Consider the following 23,507-nt stretch of genomic DNA (forward strand, 5'->3'; position numbering starts at 1 on the left):
ATTAAATTTGACAAAGACACAGTTTTAAAACTAAAAATGATGATAGTGGCCAAGTTTTGTTGACTTTGTCTCTGCACTTTCAGAGGATGACAAATGTAAAAATTAAAGACGACGGACGACAGACGACTAGTGATGAGAAAATTTCACTTGGCCCTTTGGACCAGGCCGTGAGCTAAAAAGGTATGCAACTAGAATCCTCTTTGAATTTAACGCTTCGAGCTACGAACAAGATGTAGATCGATGTAGGTCGAGAACCAGCTGATAAATAAACTACAGCAGTTTAGATAGTTTCTCTCCCCTTCTCACTCTGAGCCCATCACAAAACAGGTATTTTTCATATGAACACATCACCTTGAAATGCATATTTTTCTTGCACTTACAATCAGAAGTACACAATGCAAAGTCAGAGTATCAATCTGGAACATTGTTTTCTATTTGGAAATATAAGTTATAACATTTTTAAAATAGTTGTCACTTTGATTCTTGAACGGTTTACGCCACCATCTCTAGTCCAAAATAATTTTCTGGGACGCCTTCCTTCATGTTTTTTGCTGGGACGCTTTCTAGGCGTCCCAGAAAATAATTAAAATAGCCTTACCAGACGTCATAATTATTTGCACTACACCATCTCCAGTAACATATGCCCTTTGTTATTTAAGGTTCATCATAAGGAATTGAAAAATAGGGCCGTGTTTACACCTCCAAAATTACTATGAGTACAAACAAACTGGTACATCCAGGAAAGTTTTAAGGCATGGCAGGAACTAGATATATAAAAGTTATATGAAGTCTACGTTTCAGAAAATTAAAATTTAACCTGGATTTTGACGTTCATTTTTTTCCAGTCTGCAGAAGATAGCAAAATAAACAAACACCTGAGTTTCATTTGATACGGTCCATTCAGTAACACAGTTTAAACCTGTTAAATCACCTATTGTTTACAGGTGTCTATTGTCCATCTATTGTCCATTTAAATCAATACTACTCACAACATTGATTATATGAGGGGAGCTTCTCAATCGTTTTCACTACTTAGTTAATTTTTGCACCTTCTGCAGGAACGAAAAAAAATGGATAGCAAAATCTAGAAAAGTTTATAATTTTCTGAAACATAAAATGCATTTAAAATTTATATATCTAGTTCCTGCCATCCCTTAAAACTGTTGCAGGTGTATAGGTTAGTCTGTACTCAGAGTAAAATTTGGGGTGTAAATACGGCCATTTTAGCCAAAAGGTTATGATGAACCTTAAAGGTTCCATAACAATTGAACAAAATGTCTGTTTACATCTCGAAAATTTGTGGGTACAAACAAACCTTTGCAGTTTGAAAAAAATTGTAGTCTACCATCCATTAGCAGGGGCAGATCCAGGATTTTTGAAAGTCAGATCAATTACTGCAATTCCCATTTTTTTTTTAGCTCACCTGGCCTGAAAGGTAAAGTGAGCTTTTCTCATTACTTGGCGTCTGTTGTCTGTTGTTGTACGCTGTCGTCTGTCGTCATTAACTTTTATAAAATTATCTCCTCTGAAACTGCTGGGCTTAATTTAACCAAAGTTGGCCACAATCATCATTGGGGTATCTAGTTTAAAAAAATGTGTCTGTTGACCAAGCATACCAGCCAAGATGGCCGCCATGGCTAAAATTAGAACATAAGGGTAAAATGTAGATTTTGGCTCATATCTCTGAAACCAAAGCATTTAGAGCAAATCTGATGAAAATCAAATTGTTCATTAGGTCAAATCTATCTGCCCATCAATTTTCAGACCAATCACGCAACTTGTTGTTAGGTTGCTGCCCCATAATTGGTAATTTTAAGAAAATTTTGAAGCTTTTGGTTATTATCTTGAATATTATTATAGATAGAGATAAACAGCAATAATGTTCAGCAAAGTAAGATCTACAAATAAATCAACATGACCAAAATGGTCAGTTGACCCCTTAAGGAGTTATTGTCCTCTATAGTCAATTTTTGTCGAGCCTGCAACTTTTGCAGAAAGCTCGACATAGGGATAGTGATCCTGCAGCAGTGGCGGGGCTACGGTGGCAGCAGCTACGTGTGCGGCGTTAGCTCAGTTCTTAAAAGCTTTATATTTTAGAAGGTGAAAGACCTGGATGCTTCATACTTTGTATATAGATGCCTCATGTTACGAAGTTTCCGTCAGTCACATGGCCGATGTCCTTGACCTCATTTTCATGGTTCAGTGACCACTTGAAAAAAAAGTTCAGAATTTTTGTAATGTTGAATTCTCTCTTATTATAAGTAATAGGATAACTATATTTGGTATGTGCGTACCTTGCAAGGTCCTCATGCCTGTCAGACAGTTTTCACTTGACCTCGACCTCATTTCATGGATCAGTGAACAAGGTTAAGTTTTGGTGGTCAAGTCCATATCTCAGATACTATAAGCAATAGGGCTAGTATATTTGGTGTATGGAAGGACTGGAAGGTGTACATGTCCAACTGGCAGGTGTCATCTGACCTTGACCTCATTTGCATGGTTCAGTGGTTATAGTTAAGTTTTTGTGTTTTGGTCTGTTTTTCTCATACTTTAGGCCACAATTAAAAATATTTTGGTTTGCCCAAACCCTACCCAAAGGTTGAGACTGTGGGTAGGTAGGTAGGCGTTTTCTTTTTTTTCTTTTTTAAAAGAGAAATTGAAGTATCAGGTGTTTATTAATCTTCATGCCTATCTGATTAAAATAAAACTTCTTCAAATCAGGACAATAAAAGAATTTGAGTAGGCAGCTTTTTTCTGGGTAGGTAGCGTTTGGGCATCTGACCTTGACCTCATTTTCATGGTTCATTGGTCTTTGTTAAGCTATCTTGGTTAATGTTAAGTTTATGTGACCGTTGTAATAAAGCTTTATACTTAGGACTATCAACATAATATCAATGAATAGTAAAGAAGGCGAGACATTTCAGTGTGTGCACTCTTGTTACCAATTTTTTGTAAATTTTTGTATTCTTTTACAAAAATCTTCTCCTCTGAAACTACTAAGACAAATTGAATCTAACTTGTCCACAATCATCATTAGGGTATCTTTTTTTAGAAAATGTGTCCGATAACCCTACCCGCGAACCAAGATGGCTGACATGGCTAAAAGTAGTACATGGGGTAAAATGCAGATTTTGGCTCATATCTCTGAAACTAAAGCATTTAGAACAAATCTGATGAGAAAACAAATTATTCATTAAGTCAAGATCTGTCTGCCCTGAAATTTTCAGACCAATCAAGCAACTTGTTGTTGGGTTGCTGCCCTTGAATTGGTAATTTTAAGAAACTTTTGCAGCTTTTGGTTATTATAGATAGAGATAAACTGTAAACAGCAATAATGTACAGCAAAGTATTTAAAGAACTACAAATAAGTCAACATGACCAAAATGGTCAATTTACCCCTAAAGGAGTTATTGCCCTTTATAGTTAATTTTTAACAATTTTCAAAAAATTTGTAAATTTTTGTAAATTTTTACAAAATATTTTCCACTGTCACTTTTGGGTCAAGTTCATTATAGATAAAGATAATTGTAAGCAGCAAGAATGTTCAGTAAAGTAAGATTTACAAACACATCACCAACACCAAAACACAATTTTTGTCATGAATCCATCTGTGTCCTTTGTTTGATATCCACATAGACCAAGATGAGCGATAAGGCTCTTAAGAGCCTCTAGTTCATATATATGAATTAAAACAATGCATTTTAATAAATATAACCTGCTGGGGCATTTCATCTGAATTATTTCACCCAACTTTTCAAAATAAGATGTGCATAGGCGGATCCAGGCCCCCCCCTTTCGTGGTAAAAATTTGGTTGATTATATAGGGAATCATTGAAGCATGACTGGAGCGGGCCCCCCTCCCTTAGGTAAGTCAGCGGGCCCCACCCTTAGGAAAAGTTCTGGATCCGCCACTGATGTGGTATGGTTACCAAATGAATTGACTCTCCACCAAATTCAGTCTGAGACCAAATGATTGACGTAAACAGGGTAAAAGTTAGCAACTTTACAAAACTGTATAGGTCATAAATTAACAATGTGAAAAACCATATTGCAAAGCATGCTCAGGGCTTTCCATTGAAATTGAAGTAGAAGGCTCAATTAAAATTATAAGCGGCTGTAACATGCGTTCGGCGAAGCCGGACGCCCACCAAGCTGTAAGCTTGGTGTCTTACGGCCGGGGGTCTGGGGGCCGCTCAAGGCCTCCAGAAGCTCTGGCATAAATAGAGCAAAATCCTGCATTCTCGCAATCTCCTGGCACCTAATTTCATCTTTCAAATGTCCATTATTTATGTATGAAATTAAAGAAAGAAAAAAAAAAACTTAAAGAAATTTCATTTTTTTTTATGTTAGTTTTTTATTTTCATTACCTTATGCTTAAAATTCATTTACTTTTAAAGGAGTTTTATTTAAATAATCATCCGGTTTGTTAGAAATCTTGATCGATTTATTTTGCATAACTACGTGCATTTGTAAACAAATGACCCCCCTTTTCTCTCTTAAGACAGTTACGCGTATTTAAATTATAATTATTTCTCAAACATTGACAGAAAATTGACATATCCTCTGATTTTCTCTTTTTTTTTTTGTAAACTGTTCAATAAGTAGGATACATAAATCATTAGGAAATGTTATTCATTTGAGGTCGAGTCGACAATATTCTACTTTCGTTTTTGACCTTGATTCTCTGAACACCACGTGGGCTTTGAAAAATGAACTTCAAAAGATACTGTTTTCCAGATTCTGAACAATATGATCTACTACACTTTCTTTAATTTGACTAATAATATTCCATAACATAAGATTGTCATTCTATCTGATTGTCTTCACGTTTCAAAAGCCAAAAAAAAAACCAACGAGTTAATGACTATCGGAACGTCTCTATTGTTATCGTTCAATGACCACCGGAACGTCTCTCTTGTTATCTTTGAAAAGAAACGATGCATTCTGACTTTAAATAGACAACCAATCAGTGACCTGAATTCATGTGAACTATACTTAGCCCAAGGTAAACACTGACTTTTCATCCTTGTTTATCGTGACCGCGACTTTGCGACAATACGTCTCTCGGCTGCCTGTAAACATTTGAAAAAGATATTTTTTTCTTTTTGAATTTATATTTTTGTCAGTGAAGTAGCCGGCACTTGAAGCCACCGTAAGCGGCGGATTTCCGCCGGCTACCGGCTTCAATGGAAAGCCCTGCATGCTGTAAAAGCCATTAAAAGGACTTAAATGGCAAATGAGAAACTGATGACAGATAAATAAACAGAAATACAAGAAGATGAACAAAAAAGAGATTATAAGTGATGAATTATGTTGTAACCTATAATGTTGAAAAAGCACATAGACCTAGGTGCAGTTAGACAAAGTCAGATATCTCTAATTCATAAAATTGACTTACAAAGCAATATTTAATTTTGAGTTGCAATCTTTAACCTTCTTCATCTTAAAAATATTGAATAATTTCAGTTTCTATGGTAATATGAAATATTATATTGGTGTAGATGTTGGGACAGGGAGTGTTAGATCAGCATTATTTGATAGTCATGGAAATTTGGTAACCATAGCAACAGAGGAAATCAAGATATGGACCCCCTCAGCTGACTATTATGAGCAATCATCATCTAATATCTGGAATGCTGTCATTCATACAATAAAGGTACCAGATAAAAAAAAATTTAGCCAGAAAAAAATTACGTTGACAGATGTTAACAAAAATTCCTGGTCTGTTAGTAAAGATGTCTAAAGGCAAATTATCTAAAGGTAAAAGATGTGTAGTGAATATATTATATCCTATCAAAACCATTTTAAAGTTTTTCTACAAGATATGAAAATAGGTTTTGATTTGACAGCAGTTTTATCTTTATTTTAGGAATGTTTTTATTAGATTCGTTTGGATTCTGATGATTGTCACAGTTACTCTCCAAGGTATAAAACTCTTTTCCAATTATTTTCTTCATTTTTTCAGATAAGTTTGCTTTGACTGCTCCTGAAATGCATATTGCAGTCATCGATAAGGTATTTTTTTAATCTCTGTGAAGTTTCCACTTCAATTAACTTAGTTGCTTTCAATTAAAAGAGAAGATGTACAAAACTATCCTTATGTTATGCAATGTAGGCTGTGTGTCTATAACTGATAACTGGTAACAGAGAAAAAAATCAACCTTCACATAAATTCATCAATATAAATACTTATAACTTATCTAACTAATCTAACTGGTTTAGACATGTTTAACTGTGTAGAGAATTGAGGGGGATATATATATAATGGTTGTCACATTTTTCTGTAATTAAACATACCGGTATTTTGCCTAAAAGATCCCCTTGAAACAAAGGTATTTAAACCACAATGAAAAGCTTTTGCAGAAAGTTTTGGTCCTTTTTATTATTTTATTCATTACAGTTTTTAGCATTACTTTGTTAGCCCTTCCTGAATCAGAAAAAATGTTTGTGTCTTGAAATTCAATATTAACCAGGGAAATACGAACTAACTTCAGTAAATGATTTGAAAGTACATCAATTTTACATTTTTTTGAAGCATTTTTTGACAAACAAAACTAGAATTTAACGTTTAATATTGCCACAAAATTCTTCTTAATTCTGCTGGAGTTGTCTCCCATCTCATATGGATACATAATTTTGGGGGGATATATGGGTACAATGTTGTTGCATCGGGTTCCGTATGGGTTTCACTCATCACATATTGTTGTTATTGAAACACTATTATTGCAACCTGTTGACTAGATTTGAAGAACATGGTGTGAAACATAAAACAATAAATAGATTTACAAATGTACATGTTTAGGTGTAATACCACCAAATCATAGTACGTCACATCCAGTTGTATACGAAAGTAGGTCTAAAAAAATATTCCCTTGAATTTGACAGTTGTAGGTAATTAATCCTACATTTTATTGCAGTGAAAACATTTCTGTTTCATAAACATATGTCTTGGGTATTTCAAAACACCATTATTTTTTATTTGGGATTTCTATAGAAAATTTTGTAATCTTGAGGTTACATAGTGATTAAACCTTGTACACAGATAAAATAAGGGGAGAAATTTGATGGTTATTTTCTTATATGCAATGAAATGGTATGTGATTTTTTTTCTGTAGTACTGGACAGGATAAAACTTTACTCATGCCAAGTATTTCTTTATTTGAAACAAGGATAAATTCTGCACTTTTTTTTGAAAAGTGCAAATTTAACAAAGACTAATAGGGGAAAATCAATGGTGGTATTACACCTATATATATATATATATATATACTGCTATTTGAAGGGTTTTGTGTAAATTGCTTGATATTTTGACACGCTTATGTTCATTACAGAAAATCTTATTAGATTCTGAAGTGAGAAAAGAAGATATAGGAGGAATAGGTTTTGATGCTACATGTTCATTAGTAGTGATTGAGGAAAATGATAGTCCTGTTACAGTTAGTCCTTCAGGTAATGTACAAAATTCTATAAAAAATAGTCCATTATGTAGTAGCTAATCCTTCAGATGTGTTTTCCCCCTATATTCAAGGGAGTCAGTTATAATTATTTTACAAATATTTTATGTCATTTTGAAGATTTCCCCCATTATTTCTGCTATATATAGATACAAACTATCACTTGGTCTCAGTAGAGATGTTAGATATAAACCATTTCACAACAATGGAACAACTTTGGCAAAGTGTGAAACAATATCATTTCAATTTTAAGTATAATATTAAGCCTAAGCTATTTATACATAACTATTGAAAAATCAAGTATGCCTTTATTTATTACCAAGCAGAACATTTAATCATTTTAAAAAGGGCGGGAGAATTTACCAAGGTGCAATGCGAAAATATATATAATGAAAAAAAAAAACGAAAAAAAAAGACCATGGCTGGAGAAAAAGACAAATGACAAGTCTCTGAAACAATACACAGAAAACTAAATTGAGCAACATTGACCCTAACAAAAACTGAAGATGAACTATGGTGCTCCTGAATGGTAACCACATCCTGCGCAAGTGGAATTGAATGCATTATCATATACAGAAGTTTCAGTTTTATCAGTATGAAACAGTGTTGACAAAGCACATTGTATATTTTGTGTAGTAGCCAGTCAGTTGTGAACAGTGTGGACGAAGCACATTGTATATTTTGTGTAGTAGCCAGTCAGTTGTGAACAGTGTGGACGAAGCACATTGTATATATTGTGTAGTAGCCAGTCAGTTGTGAACAGTGTGGACGAAGCACATTGTATATATTGTGTAGTAGCCAGTCAGTTGTGAACAGTGGACGAAGCACATTGTATATATTGTGTAGTAGCCAGTCAGTTGTGAACAGTGTGGACAAAGCACATTGTATATATTGTGTAGTAGCCAGTCAGTTGTGAACAGTGTGGACAAAGCACATTGTATATATTGTGTAGTAGCCAGTCAGTTGTGAACAGTGTGGACGAAGCACATTGTATATATTGTGTAGTAGCCAGTCAGTTGTGAACAGTGTGGACAAAGCACATTGTATATATTGTGTAGTAGCCAGTCAGTTGTGAACAGTGTGGACAAAGCACATTGTATATATTGTGTAGTAGCCAGTCAGTTGTGAACAGTGTGGACAAAGCACATTGTATATATTGTGTAGTAGCCAGTCAGTTGTGAACAGTGTGGACGAAGCACATTGTATATATTGTGTAGTAGCCAGTCAGTTGTGAACAGTACTGTTGACATGTTGTATCACCAATGAAACATGTGAAGATATCTTTTAATGAGGTATAAACACCATTTTGAAATCATGTGACAGCTTCTTCACCAGGCAAATCAAACTATTTATGGAAAATATTTAATGTTACTTATTATATTTGAATGAAATTGTTATTTGAAAGGTAAAGCTGAATGTAACATAATAATGTGGATGGACCATAGAGCTGTGGATCAAACTGAGAGGATTAATTCCACACAACATCCTGTGTTAAAGAATACTGGAGGTCAGATCAGTGTAGAAATGGAACCACCTAAATTGATGTGGATAAAAGAGGTTATTTAAAATCAGTAGACTCATTCATTTGATCTATAACAAAAGATAGCAAATTTATTAACAAAATTTTGAATTTTTGGCTGACTAATGTTGTTAAAGAAGGTGTTTCATTCATTGTCTTCTGATGGATAATATCAATGATATTCCAAATTGTTGTTAATGTGGATTAACAGGGAAGGTAATGTAAAAATAATAATTCATTATTTGTTGTGTGAACTGAAAATTCTTAAAAAAGTTGGAAATAGAATAGATTGTTTTTTACCATAGATCAACTTTTTGAAGATCATTTCTGTCAGTTATCAATCACCATATATGCATTAATTCTATAGAAATAGACAATGTCAGAAGCAAAAGAGAGGGTCCACTCTACTAATGATTAATAATGATTTTTTTTTGCGTGCTCTTGGTGTTACGTGAGAGAGAGAAAAGCCACCACAATCATTAAAGCAATAATAGCAACATGATGTAGGTAGCATTTGATATCATAGAATCAGAAGGATTTTTATAGATTTTAAATTAATACATGTATAGAGATATATTATTTTGTATTACAGAATTTACCTGATACCTGGAAAAGTGCTACACACTTTTTTGATTTAGCAGATTATTTAACTTGGAAAGCTACAGGAAATCTAACTAGGTAAGATAATGAATCTTGTTTATAAGATACCATTCTGAAAAATACTGAAATTGCAACTTCTTTACACAGGTGTGTTTTTTTTAAATACTATTGTAAAAAAAGGGTGCTAATCCAGCACTGGAAACAGGGTAAAATATATGTTTTAGTGTTTATATTTTAGAAAGTAATGACCTAGGAAAAATGTTCAGTAGATATAAGCTGAGTTAAAAAGTACTAAAAATCTGCAATAAGACTATTTTGATCATCTTCGCTAGCCAAGGGTTACGATCCACTCCCGCTCTCTTCACCCCTGGCAGATTGAGCTAACATTTGTGATATCAATGTTGCGCCATCTATCGGAAAGTAAAAGTCACGCCCATTCCGAATACATTATTCTTGACCAATGGTAGCACTTGAACTCTTCAATTTGGAGGTAAAAACACGGTAGCGTCTAGATTCTACACACTTGGTAAACGAAAATATGCGTCAACATTCATGCATTTGTGCATGAAACATACACAGGGACTTCTATTAGTTGATTAAAAACATTCAAGTTATCACTAAATATAGTCGTATGTTTAGTGATGTAAAGACATGTTGCACAATAAACACGTGGCAATTGTTTACAAACACTTTCTTCATCTACACGTGATCATGGTATAGGCGCTTTTTGATTGGATGCAGCGAGTTTCTACTGCAACCAATAAAAATCCTTACCTTGTGTCTCCGAAATTTTATCTCAATCCGCCATGGGTGAAGAGAGCGAAGATGATTTTGATGGGAAAACACCATTTTATATCTCACAAGTAGTATAACTCTGTGAGAGCAATTCATGTTGGGCAAGCACCTTATCATTGCTCAATATTTGGACAGGTCATTATGTTGTCTGACATGTAAATGGACATACCAAGCTGATGACCAAGGTCACAGGGGTTGGAATGATGAATTCTGGGAAATGATAGGACTTGATGATTTTGTAAAGGAAAAATATCAAAGGTGTGGTAAGTTTTGTTGTTTAATTTCTGTCATTTGTATGTAATATTATGCTTAAAAGATAAATCACAATTACCTGAGTTGAAATTTTTACAGTCTCAATCAGGGGTCACCACACTTTGGAATTATAGGGGGAGAAGTGACTTCTCCCTGGAAGCCAAACACGGAGAAGTGTAGACCCAACAGGGAGACTTCTCAGAGAAGTGAATTCCAATATGCAGACTTCAAGGAAAATTGAAGGATCAAGTTGATACATTTTAAGATTATTTTTTTTTAAGACTCTATACTTTTTTGTTATTTTTCAAAGCATTTTTGAATGACAACTTCAGCTGAGAACTGTATACAGGCAAATTTTGTTCACATGAATTTAACGTGAAATTAACGTGAATTTAATGTATTATTCATGTGAACAAAATTTGGCTGTGAACAATTTGAAATTACTGTATATAATAGATATTTGGTCAAGTTGAAATATTATTCTGACACTTGCTTCTTTAGATAACATGGAATATTTTTGAATATCATTTTGTCAATTTATATGGTGAACTTAAATCTAAAGTATGTTATTACGTGGTTTACGATCTATTCAAGGAAAAGTATAATCAGATAATGACAGAATCTGATTTACTTTCTTTAATATTTTACATGCTTTATTAATAGGAACTGATGTCAAGTCACCTGGTGATGTATGTGGACAAGGATTGACCAATGAGGCAGCAGAACAGCTTGGACTGGTTCCTGGCACTGCAGTTGGAACTTCTATCATTGATGCACATGCTGGGGTCTTAGGTTCTATATCTTTTTAAATTATTATTATTTATTAGAATTCATGTGCAAATTCTGTTTAGTTTAAACATATTTATTTATAGTGGATTGGGAAACAATTTTTAATCCCTTTCCACTTTGCGGGTGCGAGTGCTGCCTTGTAGTGGCTTTAGTCTGCTCTTTTTTCGAGATCTACAAGGGTGTCTTTAACTTGCAAGAGATATGACTCTCTCTTAACACGGGTCAGCTATTTATCGTCCCCTTCCGACAGACTATCATCGTTTCCTCAAGACCATACTCATGAATGGTGTCAAGGTTGCACTTTGTATATGCAGTGATTTCTTTCAGACTATAATTCTGATAAATGAGTTTAAATGTGAGAAAAACTGATTTTAGAGAGTTTTCTATTTGAATAAATGTCTGTATAGGTTGCACTTTGTAAATACAGCTGTTTCTCAAAACACGCCTCTTTTGGGGAGATCTTGAATATTCATAGAAAATTATTTTTTTCGGTTATGCTTTCTTGTGTACCATCTCACAGAGACATAACTTGGGAATGTTACCAGTAAATTTACATGTGCATATTGTTTACATTGAAATCTGTGGTAACCTTTCATTCGAGGTAGGGGTAGATAAGAAAATTAGTGCTAGTTTAAACTCTGAGAAGTTCAGAGCATATAAACGTTGAAAATATGCCACACAGCTCTATATTTTGACATTTGAAAAAAAATTGTGGTGCATATGAACTTTCAATTGTAGGATAAGATTTTTTTCAAAACTTCATAGTAAAAGTAATACAGTCGAACCAGGAACCTTTGTGTTAGTAGTCCGATGGACTAACCACTATGAAAGTTCTGTTTTAAGGGTTATGATCAATTACCAGGTGAAGTCCATGAGCTTTTACAAAATATTGACCCCTTTGATATATTTCTGAATAAATAACTGTATATAAAGTTGAAACACAAAATCAGTTTCACTAAAGACAAACTCCCTTTGCAATATGTCCCATTACATACCGGTAAGTCTTTTAGTCTTGTGGACATTAACTTAATACAAGTATCATGTCTCACAATAATTAAGACTAACATTTTTGATCTGTACAAAGTTTTAACATAGTGGTGGATTTCATAACTGACTCCCTTGACATTTTTTAGTTGTTTTATATTTATTTATATTATTTTTAGTTGCACCAAAGGATATTTTTAATGTCAGATGCAAACATTAGTGTTGAATTAACTTGTTTGAAAACTGACTTTGATTGCAATATTGATAAAAATGTTTACCAAAATATATTTATATATTAACCCATAATGAAATGTTACATAGTTAATATAATTTTCTATTTTGCCAGGTTGTGTTGGTTGTATAGCAGAAGATGAACACTTTACCGTGCCAGACATAACTTCAAGGATGACCATGATCTGTGGAACTTCTACTTGCCACATGATTGTAGGTTTAAAAGTATTTCGTACAGTTTCGTTCCTTTTCTTAAAGGAGTAGGTTCGATAAGGCCATAAAATGGCCCCCTCATTTAGCTAAATTTAAAATTAGGATTTATTGACCAATATTACAATGAATCATAGCTAATACAGTGACTAGATAGGAAATAAGTATATTTGTTAACAATTTAAGTTCGTGCATTTTATTCATGACGTCACAAATAGTACTCGTTTTGAATTTTACCCCGTAACGAAAAATCAATGAAAATCGATAAATTTCCATTAATTATTGGACAGGAAACATAGGGCATATACTTCGACAAAAAAGATATTTGAAAATAATGTTTGTAATGACATTTTACATGTCCAGCTTGAAAATTTAGTTTGTTTACCCCTGCACTCTATATTTCCTGGTCCTAAAATTTGGCAGAAATCTGGCTGATTTTGTCAAATTTCACCAAAACCCTACTTTTGACCTAATTGTATGGTAAAAATGAACGCCTGTAACATTGAACTTAATAATTGGGGCCAAATATGGCCCTTATCGAACTTTCGGTTTCCTATAAAAGTTAAAAGTATTGTTTTAAAGAGAAACCACTTTTTCTTAGTGATCTACAACTTAATTGAATGAATATTGAATTTTATTAGTCAGTTGCTGAAAAAAACTAAATTCATTTTGTATATTGAATTATGATATTTCAAGTATTTAAGATTTTAAGATATATATTTATTTTAAAGATGAGTCAAGAAGCCATATTTGTACCTGGTGTGTGGGGACCATATTATTCACCAATATTACCAGGCTTGTGGAGCGCTGAAGGTGGACAAACAGCTGCTGGCAAACTGGTAAGTAAATATAGCATTCTGTGTCTATCTTCTCAGTATTCTGATGCTCTTTAGAAGATTTGGTGTGGATCAATTGTTTTCTCTGTTAAATTTATAAACAATTTGGACAATGCATGATTTAAAGTCGTATAGATACATGTAGTATAAAAACAACTTATTGGTTGTGTTAACTTCTAGATATAAAAAGAAGATGTGGTATGAGACAACTGAGTGGCAAATTGGTTTCATTACCTTCAATGTTCTCTTCAATTAGCTGATTAATGGTGCTTAAAAACAAGGGACATGTATGCATTTTTGAATATAATCTTTTCAGATAGACTTTATTGTGGAAACCCATCCAGCTTATGGAAAGTTAAAGGGCACAGCATCAGACAGGTGTGCATTATTTATTAATATTACAGTGTATAGAATTAACATCTTAACTTCATCCAAGACTTATTTCTTGTTGGTGTTATTTTGTCTCATGAAATGACCTTATATTCTCTAATTTAAATAATTATTTTAATAAGATTGAAATTGAAAGTAACGGGACAGTAGTAAAAAAGCAACATATATAAGTGAAAAATTAACACCAAGAGCTCTGTGGTATTCAGTATTTAGCTGGTACTCATGCAAGATTCTAATAATGCCGGATGTGTAAAGAGATGATTAAAATCTGAGTGAGATAAAGAGTGTCTGTCTGTCTGTCCAGCAATACTTTTTTTCTTTATGCTTGAAGATAGTGATTTGATATTTGGTGTACCGGTATAGCGTTATCATGACAAGTTACAGGTCAATTTTGATTTTTACGATTTTAGCTTTTTTTTTTAATTAACTTTGACCACTGAACCATGAAAATGAGGTCAAGGTCAGATGACACTGTCAGTTGGACATGTTCTGACCTTGACCTCATTTTCATGGTTCAGTGGTCAAAGTTAAGTTTTTGAGTTTTGGTCTGATTTTCTTGCACTGTATGCAATAGGTCTACTTTATTTGGTGTATAGAAATATTTTAAGATGTATATATTTGTCAGTCTCGCAGGTTTTATTTGACCTTGACTTTATTTTCACAGTTCACTGCCAATGTTAAGTTTTGTGTTTTGGTCTGTTTTTCTTAAACTTTAAGCAATAGGTCATCTATATTTGATGTATGGAAGGATTGTAAACAGTACATGTCTGCCTGACATGGTTCATCTGACTTTGACCTAATTTTCATGGTTCATAGGTCACTGTTTAGTTTTCTTGATTAAGTCTGTTTCTTAGAAACTATAAGCAATAGGTCAACTATATTTAGTGTATTGAATGATTGTAAGGTGTACATGTATTTCTCCTTTCCGTTTATATGACCTTGGCCTCATTTTCTTGGATCATGTTTACCGGTAGTTAACGTGATTGTTGTAGTAAAGATATATATTTAGGACTATCAACAAAATATCAATGGTGAGTAAAGAAAGCAAGACATTTCAGCATGTGCACTCTTATCTGTATATAGATATTGAAAAATATCATCTGCTTGACATAATGTGCAGAGACTGATATTTAATGCTATCAATGTTCAGAAAGCCAACCATCTTTGCTTCTTTATATTTTATTTTGTTTATGCATTTCAGAAAGGTACATATACATGAAGTACTAGAAGAAAGATTAATACATTTAACAAATGAACACAAAGTCTTGTCAATGTCACAACTAACAAAACATCTACATATCTGGCCTGATTTCCATGGTAACAGATCTCCTCTGTCAGATCCATCTTTAAAAGGAATGGTTAGTGCATTTTTTGACACAAATGTAAATTATTGTTGATAATCCCAGTTTGGAAAGGCACAAAAACTGTTTCAAGTTAATTTGTTGATTTAGTCTTAACTTGATTTCAATTGTTTTTTGTAATCTCCTGATGTAAACTCCTAATATTTTATTTTACATGGGGCAAATTTCGTACAAAAGTTATATGTGTGATTATATAATAATTATATATCTATGTTTTATAACAAGACAATGACCAAGCAATAAACTCATATGACTGTTCTGCTTCTATAAGTTTCAAATTAATTAAAATCCAACCAAAAATGACCTCATTTATAAAAATATTTCTTTGAATTAAATAGTGGTGAAGAATACTTGTGTCAGTTCACTCTTTATTTGATAGTGATATGACCTTTAATTTTGTTTTAATAAGAATGATATTATATGATGAAGATTTTGTATTTCAGGTCAGTGGATTGACCCTGTCATCAGATATGGATGATTTGGCAGTAAAGTATCTAGCAACAGTACAAGCACTTGCTGTAGGTAATAACTATCGAGTTTTGCAAACAAAGTTTATATGAATTTATTGTTTTTGTTGAAACTAGGCATTATAATGCACTATAAAAATGTACTTATAAAAAAGAAGATGCGGTATGATTGCCAATGAGACAACTGTCCACAAGAGACCAAAATGACACAGATATTAACAACTATAGGTCACCGTACGGCCTTCAACAATGAGCAAAGCCCATACCATACTCTGTTTTATACCTTTCATTCTTAATCTTTGAAATGATAACATCAAACTTTGCACACAATTTTAAAGAACTTCTGATCTCCAACAACAGAAAAATATCACATCCAAGAAAATTGAGGGCATAAATGTCCCATATTCCTGTGATAAAAAGTCTGAATATTTCATAATAACCAGAAATCTAGACAATATTCATTTATATATAAGGTTTGATATTTACACAATGCTACAACTTTATTTCATTTTTCATTTAATTTTACTAAGTTGCATATTTAATTTAGAAACTCTTTGACAGAAAAAGTTACAAAGTTTCAACTTTGAATTCTTTTATACATTTTAACTTGAATGAAAGTAGATACAGTCACAGAAACCCAACAACAGTTAAACTAGAAATATATCTAGAAGACAACACATTGTCGTTGACAATAGTCAGATTTTATTTGTACAAATTTTCCAGATTGAAGGATGTTTACATGTACTTTATAACTTGTGCTATGTTTTAGTATGGAACAAGAAATATTTTTGATGAATTAGTCAAAAGAGGACACACAATAGAACTGATTTACATATGTGGTGGACTCAGTAAGAACCATGTGTATGTGAAAACACATGTGGATGTTACAGGTGTGTTAATTTAGATTGTATCAGTCAGGATTCTACTTCGTCAAAATTATCTCCCCATTACGCCAGTTCATTTTCACAATCGTAGAAATGGAAGCCATTGTAGGGATGACGCGCTGCCAATTTTGCTCTTGGAAACCGATAAATTTATCCACATTGCACCATTACGATCCTTATATGTCAGTTGTATTTTAAAAGACAAATGTATCAACTAGCTAATGAGCATCAGTTAATGATCTTGTCTGCATTGATTCAACTTAAAACTATTGTCTGATCGGTTGTCAGGTGGAATTTTCGAAAATTCATAAACATTTAAAAAAATTCTAATTAAATATTTCCTGGAAGGGCAGACTAGATTTTTTTAGTGGTTGAAGACTATAAACCCTAGTTTTCACACACACAAAATTATAATTTTTCGAAGATATGCATTTGCATCATCCAACTTGGAAGACTGTCGTCAAGTACTTTCAGTAAAAAATAGCTATTCGAACACACCTACTCTGTTTTTGTGATTCATTAGATAGGTATTTCACTTGACCCATATATTTCATCTTTTAGTACTGTGATTTTTTTAGGTTATAAAGTCAACCTGTAGCTTTGATATATAAAAATGATAGAATCTGAAGCGAGACGATGTATGAAATATTCTTGCTTTGTACGATATCAAGACAAAATATTCAACTCAAACACGCCCTAACATAAAAAGTTGCACTCGATTTTCTCTTTTCAATACAATTGTTACCCATTTTTTGGAATTTTTTCTTGAGTCACATAATGGAAGGGCAGTCACGAAAATTACTGAACTTATAGATTAATATGTTTTCCGTCCGTGGTAAATTAAAAAAAAAAATCGGAGGTTATGCATTTTCTACATCCAACTTGAAAGATACCCATGTCGTCGACTTGATATCTAATTGTTCTGCTAAACTATGTAATAAATAAATTGGAAACTTATGCAAATGGTGTTTTCAAAATAAAACACTTCGTAATTGAGAAGAAAATTGTAATTTTGTTTGTTTCTATTAACTTTTAAAATTTTTGTCACTATAGTAAACATTACAGTAAGCATTTATCGCCTTCTCTAACAAAGAGCGTTGATTCTTTTGTTCTATTTCTACCTGGTTTCCGACTGTGTATAACATATGTAAGCAAATAAATTACTTTATAGCTGAACCAAACTTTATACATGTTTGTACAATTCTTAAAATGTGATTTTTTGTTTATTGTGTGAATCCGGAGTTGTAACACGTGTTTGCTTTCTTACAACTAGTTCAACCTTATCAGGAATCAGAAAATTATTATCTTTAAATATGTCATACAATATGTACTGGTATTGGTGTATAAAATGATTGTGTAACTTGAAATTTTTCATCCATTTTGTTGTCATCAAAGAGGAAGTAATTTAATTAGCCATTTTGCATTTTGTTTTTGTAGGTATTCCTGCTATTCTACCAAATGAAAAAGAATCAGTGTTATTGGGAGCTGCAATGCTGGGTGCTAGTGCTTCAGGCAACTTTGCTAATGTACAGGTAAGTAGATGTTATTTTGAGCTGCTATGCTTAGATCTCAAGCTCGAGGCCATTTTGATAGTTCACTGGTATGTAGATGTTATTGGGAGCTCCTATGCTTGAGGCTCATGCTTGAGGCTCATGCTTGAGGCAACTTTAATAATGTACAGGTATCTTGATGTTATTAAGAGCTGCAGTGCTTGGAGCCAATGTGTCAGAGAACTTTGATATTGTACAGGTAAGTAGATGTTTTGGAAGCTTCATTGCTTGGAGCTTGTGCTTCAGGCAACTTTAACAATGTACAGGTGAGTATAAGAGTAAAAATTTTTGGGAGCTACACTGCTAGGAGCTCAGGCTTCAGGCAACTTTAATAATGAACAGTTAAATAGAATTTGCTTGGAGCTCACGCTTTAGGCAATTTTATTAATGTATATGTAAGTAAATGTTATTGGGAACTACCATGCTTACAGCTTGTGCTTTGGACAACTTGAATGAACAGGTATATAGATGGTATTGGGGGCAGCAATGCTGCATGGAGCTAGTGCATGTAAGAGCTTCAAGACCAAGAAATAGCATATGAAGAAACACATTGTTTAAAATAAAGTGTTTTCTATATGACTGATAAATGGAGTTTGGCCAAAAGATAAGGCTTTTTATGTCTTATGCACTGAAAGCAGCAAACACAGGCAAATCCCAGGGTACATGGAACCTTTACAAATGTATATTTTTGTTTTTTGGTAATAGTTTCATTGATGTAACACCCATATCCTTATCTATTCATAACCTAAATTACTCCAGGTCATGTGCCATGCCTTCCTTATCATGCTCCAAATATACAGTTATATTTGTATATGTTGTGTACAAGTTATCATTTTGTACAAATTATAATTTGTACAAAAACATTGTACAAATTATAATTTGTATTTTGACTTTGTACAAATTGTAATTTGTACAAAAAGTGCCTGTACAAATTACAATTTGTACAAAATTCGACTAAAATTCACTTATAACTTGTACAATAATTTATAGTATGGATTGTGTTATAAAAAATAATTGATACACACTATAGAACCTTCTAAACCTTATTTACAAAATGCAAAAACACCCATAGACAGCAAATGTTATTGGTACGTGCATGCTAGTTAATTATTATAGCCGAATTGGCGAATAGAAATTGTGACAATTCTGATAGAATATTAAAAAAGGCCTCAGTGACAATTCTGATAGACTTATAGAAATTGGCCTCATTGAAAATTCTGATAGTATAATAGAAATTGGCCCCACTCAGAATTTTGATAGTATTATTGAAATTGGCCTCAGAGAAAATTCTAATAATATAATAGAAATTGGCCTCGCTAAGAACTCTGATAGTATAATAGAAATTGGCCACATTGAAAATTCAGATAGTATAATAGAAATTGGCCCCACTCAGAATTCTGATATCATAGTATTATTGAAATTGGCCTCCTACAGAGAAAATTCTGATAGTATAATAATAGATATTGGCCCCAGTAAAAAAATTAATAGTATTATAGAAATTGGCCTCTGTGACAATTCTGACAATATAATAAAAATTGGCCTCAGTGACAATTCTGATATCTGTCCCAGTGACAATTTTGATAGTATCATAGAAATTGAAGCAGTTAGGATAACACTAACGTTGAAAAACAAATCATATGTGCCAGGAACTGTGCGCTGTCTGACTAACAGATCCAAAATTAATCACCATGAAAACAAAACAGCAATTATAAGAACTTGCTATTGGGTATAATGTCAGTATGATCGTACCACAACTAATCATCGATATATTTGTCTAATAATTGCATCTGGAGAATTTTGGTACAGTATTTGAACTGCTGTAGGAATTTTTTCACAGCAACATTTGTGCACTTCCATATTCGCTATAAAAGCAGGAAAGTTTTTTTTTTATTTTGGGGGCACATACGAATGTGAGAAGCAAATGATTCTGTGTTATTCCCATTGCCACAATTCACTCACATACTCAAACAAGTGATACAGAAATATTTCTGTATTTTGTTAATAAGGTTGATTGTGTGGTCATGGAATACAACTTCTTTGGTGTGTATCAATGCTTTTACATAACAAGATCCATACCATAAATTATTGTACAAGTTATAAGTGAATTTAAGTCAAATTTTGTACAAATTATAATTTGTACAACCACTTTTTGTACAAATTACAATTTGTACAAAGTCAAAATACAAATTATAATTTGTACAATATTTTTGTACAAATTATAATTTGTACAAAATGATAACTTGTACACAACATATATACATAAAACATGATCTGAATAATTTGATTGGGGTGTCTTTAGCACAGTTCAGAAACTGTGTAGATTCAAAAATTAGTTTCTATACAAGATTTAACTTATACATTACTGATTTAACTTACTAATTTCTGAAATAGCGTCCTTTATTACCATGGTTTAAATTGTCTGTTCAAATGATGCATTTTCATATCTCAATTATTTTGTATTACAGGATGCAGTAAAACAGATGGGAGGAAAGGGAAAGTTAATCAAGTCAGATTTACAGGAAAGACAGTATGTATTTTCATCACAGTATATTTCTCATTAATTATACCCCAGCCTCAAAGGAGGGATATATGGTTTTGTCCTTGTCTATCTTTTCTCATTAATTATACCCCAGCCTCAAAGGAGGGATATATGGTTTTGTCCTTGTCTATCTTTTCTCATTAATTATACCCCAGCCTCAAAGGAGGGATATATGGTTTTGTCCTTGTCTATCTTTTCTCATTAATTATACCCCAGCCTCAAAGGAGGGATATATGGTTTTGTCCTTGTCTATCTTTTCTCATTAGTTATAGCCCAACCTCAAAGGAGGGATATATGGTTTTGTCCTTGTCTATCTTTTCTCATTAGTTATACCCCAGCCTCAAAGGAGGGATATATGGTTTTGTCCTTGTCTATCTTTTCTCATTAATTATACCCCAGCCTCAAAGGAGGGATATATGGTTTTGTCCTTGTCTATCTTTTCTCATTAATTATACCCTAGCCTCAAAGGAGGGATATATGGTTTTGTCCTTGTCTATCTTTTCTCATTAGTTATACCCCAGCCTCAAAGGAGGGATATATGGTTTTGTCCTTGTCTATCTTTTCTCATTAATTATACCCTAGCCTCAAAGGAGGGATATATGGTTTTGTCCTTGTCTATCTTTTCTCATTAGTTATACCCCAGCCTCAAAGGAGGGATATATGGTTTTGTCCTTGTCTATCTTTTCTCATTAGTTATAGCCCAGCCTCAAAGGAGGGATATATGGTTTTGTCCTTGTCTATCTTTTCTCATTAGTTATAGCCCAACCTCAAAGGAGGGATATATGGTTTTGTTCTTGTCTATCTTTTCTCATTAATTATACCCCAGCCTCAAAGGAGGGATATATGGTTTTGTCCTTGTCTATTTGTCCCATTTTAACAGTTTTCTGTGTGTGTTGCGTTTCGGTGTTGTGTCGTTGTTCTCCTCTTATATTTAATGCGTTTCGCTCGGTTTTGGTTTGTTACCCCGATTTTGTTTTTTGTCCATGGATTTATGAGTTTTGAACAGCGGTATACTACTGTTGCCTTTATTTCTCAAACTTTGTTTCAAGCATCATGTGAACATGAAACACTACATGACAAGTTTTCACATTACTTGCCCATTGACTTCATATTGGAGGAACATTTCATCCCATCGTTATTATGAACTTCAAATTAGAACTTTTTGAAATTTATCAAGGTACATGTAGGCATGCTTCAGTGTATGTTGCTTTTTGTAATTCATATCTCATAATATTCGTGGTTCTTTATACACATGACAAATTTTTTGATACATTTTTTTCTGAGAACAATTGATTAGATCACCCTGAAATTTGGTATTCAGCCTCATGCTGACATGCTTTACCATTTGATGCATTAGCATTTTCTACTGTTAATAACACAGAGGAACACATACATACCTAAAAAAATAAATAGCGGTATATGTAAATCTGGTGAAACTTTTGAGTAGTTATCTTCTAATGAAGCCAATAAATTAAGCCAGTATCAAATGAATTACTTCCATTTCTCATATAAATAAGATTAATAGTTACAACACCAATGTTGACATATTCCTTTTTAACAACAAAATGATCCCATTATAGGTTCCATGATAAGAAGTACCAAGTGTTCCTGGGGATGGTTCAACATCAGAGGGAATACACAGCTATCATGGATGGCTGACAGTAGTTGGTGACTCTTGACTGGAATTAAATGTTTGTCAAGACTTGGAATTCCTCAAGTCAATGCAGTAATGATTTGTTCAATTTTATAATACAGAATGTAATTATTTGTATTTAAACAAGATTAATCAAGAACAATAATAAGTGATCTTACTAGGGAAGAAATTTTAATCTGGTTGTTAACCAATAAATTTATAAATCTTTCATGGCAATAATTTGTTATGTTTAATTTTTAATCATGTTATGCAGAATTAATTTATTTATCTGCATTTTTTTTCTCATATGTAATTGTTAATTATGTTTAGCAAAAATAAAGATAAACCCTTTATCTCCATCTTTGTTGCTGCATGAAATGACACTTTAAGGGAGGATACAAAAAAAAAACATTCCGTCACTGTACAGTTTGACTTATGGTATTTGGAAAAAAAAAACACTTCTCAAATTATCAACTTTTTGCAGAAACAAGTGGCCTTTAACCCAGAAGTTTTAAATTATTATGTAACTTTTCAAAATTGTTATTTAAAGATCTGTTTTTCCTATTTTGTACCCCATTAGTATAGTAAGCATCCTTTGTGTCAGTAGTGAAATTGGCAATGCTTAGCAACATCCCCCATATCCTGGAAATTTGAACAAAGTAAAGCCATTTTCCTGCATTCTGACTTGTTTTAATAGCTGAAATGAATAATTTTTCATGGTTCATGTAGCCTTATCTAAAAAAATCAGACAAAATTCTGATAAAAAGAAAAGGAATAAACTAAAACTCAATTTATGAGTCATCATATACCCTAATGTACAAAACTGAAATGGCTTCCCTATTTGACTGACCATTGATTTTATGTTTGAAAGTTTTAAAAGATAAGGTTTTACTACAATTATCACATAAGCTTAACATTTTTAAAGTTTTCAATAACGAGTTCAAGGTCTGATGATACCTGCCAGACAGATATGTGCACCTTACAATAATTCCATACACCAAATATAGTTGTCC

The 23,507-nt window shown here is 32.9% G+C and overlaps 1 protein-coding gene across 1 annotated transcript; it reads left to right on the plus strand.

Moving 5' to 3' along the window:
• Positions 1–219: 219 nt before the first annotated feature.
• LOC139499930 (FGGY carbohydrate kinase domain-containing protein-like) lies at positions 220–22,845 on the plus strand. The gene is made up of 16 exons (XM_071288586.1): positions 220–327; positions 5,467–5,656; positions 7,332–7,449; positions 8,860–9,011; positions 9,566–9,651; positions 10,504–10,631; positions 11,284–11,412; positions 12,740–12,837; positions 13,566–13,673; positions 13,987–14,048; positions 15,262–15,418; positions 15,865–15,939; positions 16,658–16,778; positions 18,210–18,304; positions 20,788–20,849; positions 22,442–22,845. The coding sequence occupies exons 2-16, from the start codon at positions 5,480–5,482 to the stop codon at positions 22,518–22,520; spliced, it is 1,647 nt and encodes a 548-aa protein (XP_071144687.1). The 5' UTR covers positions 220–327; positions 5,467–5,479; the 3' UTR covers positions 22,521–22,845.
• The last annotated feature ends 662 nt before the right edge of the window (positions 22,846–23,507 follow it).

This window comes from Mytilus edulis, chromosome 1 (assembly GCF_963676685.1).
Source record: "Mytilus edulis chromosome 1, xbMytEdul2.2, whole genome shotgun sequence".
NCBI classification, from domain to species: Eukaryota; Metazoa; Mollusca; class Bivalvia; order Mytilida; family Mytilidae; genus Mytilus; species Mytilus edulis.

Excerpts from the sequence above, each read along its gene's own strand:
- LOC139499930 (XM_071288586.1), top strand. The coding sequence starts at position 5,480 with ATGAAATATTATATTGGTGTAGATGTTGGGACAGGGAGTGTTAGATCA. Across the intron at positions 18,305-20,787 it reads GCAACTTTGCTAATGTACAG|GATGCAGTAAAACAGATGGG; the intron begins GTAAGTAGATGT and ends TTTGTATTACAG. Across the intron at positions 20,850-22,441 it reads TCAGATTTACAGGAAAGACA|GTTCCATGATAAGAAGTACC; the intron begins GTATGTATTTTC and ends ATCCCATTATAG.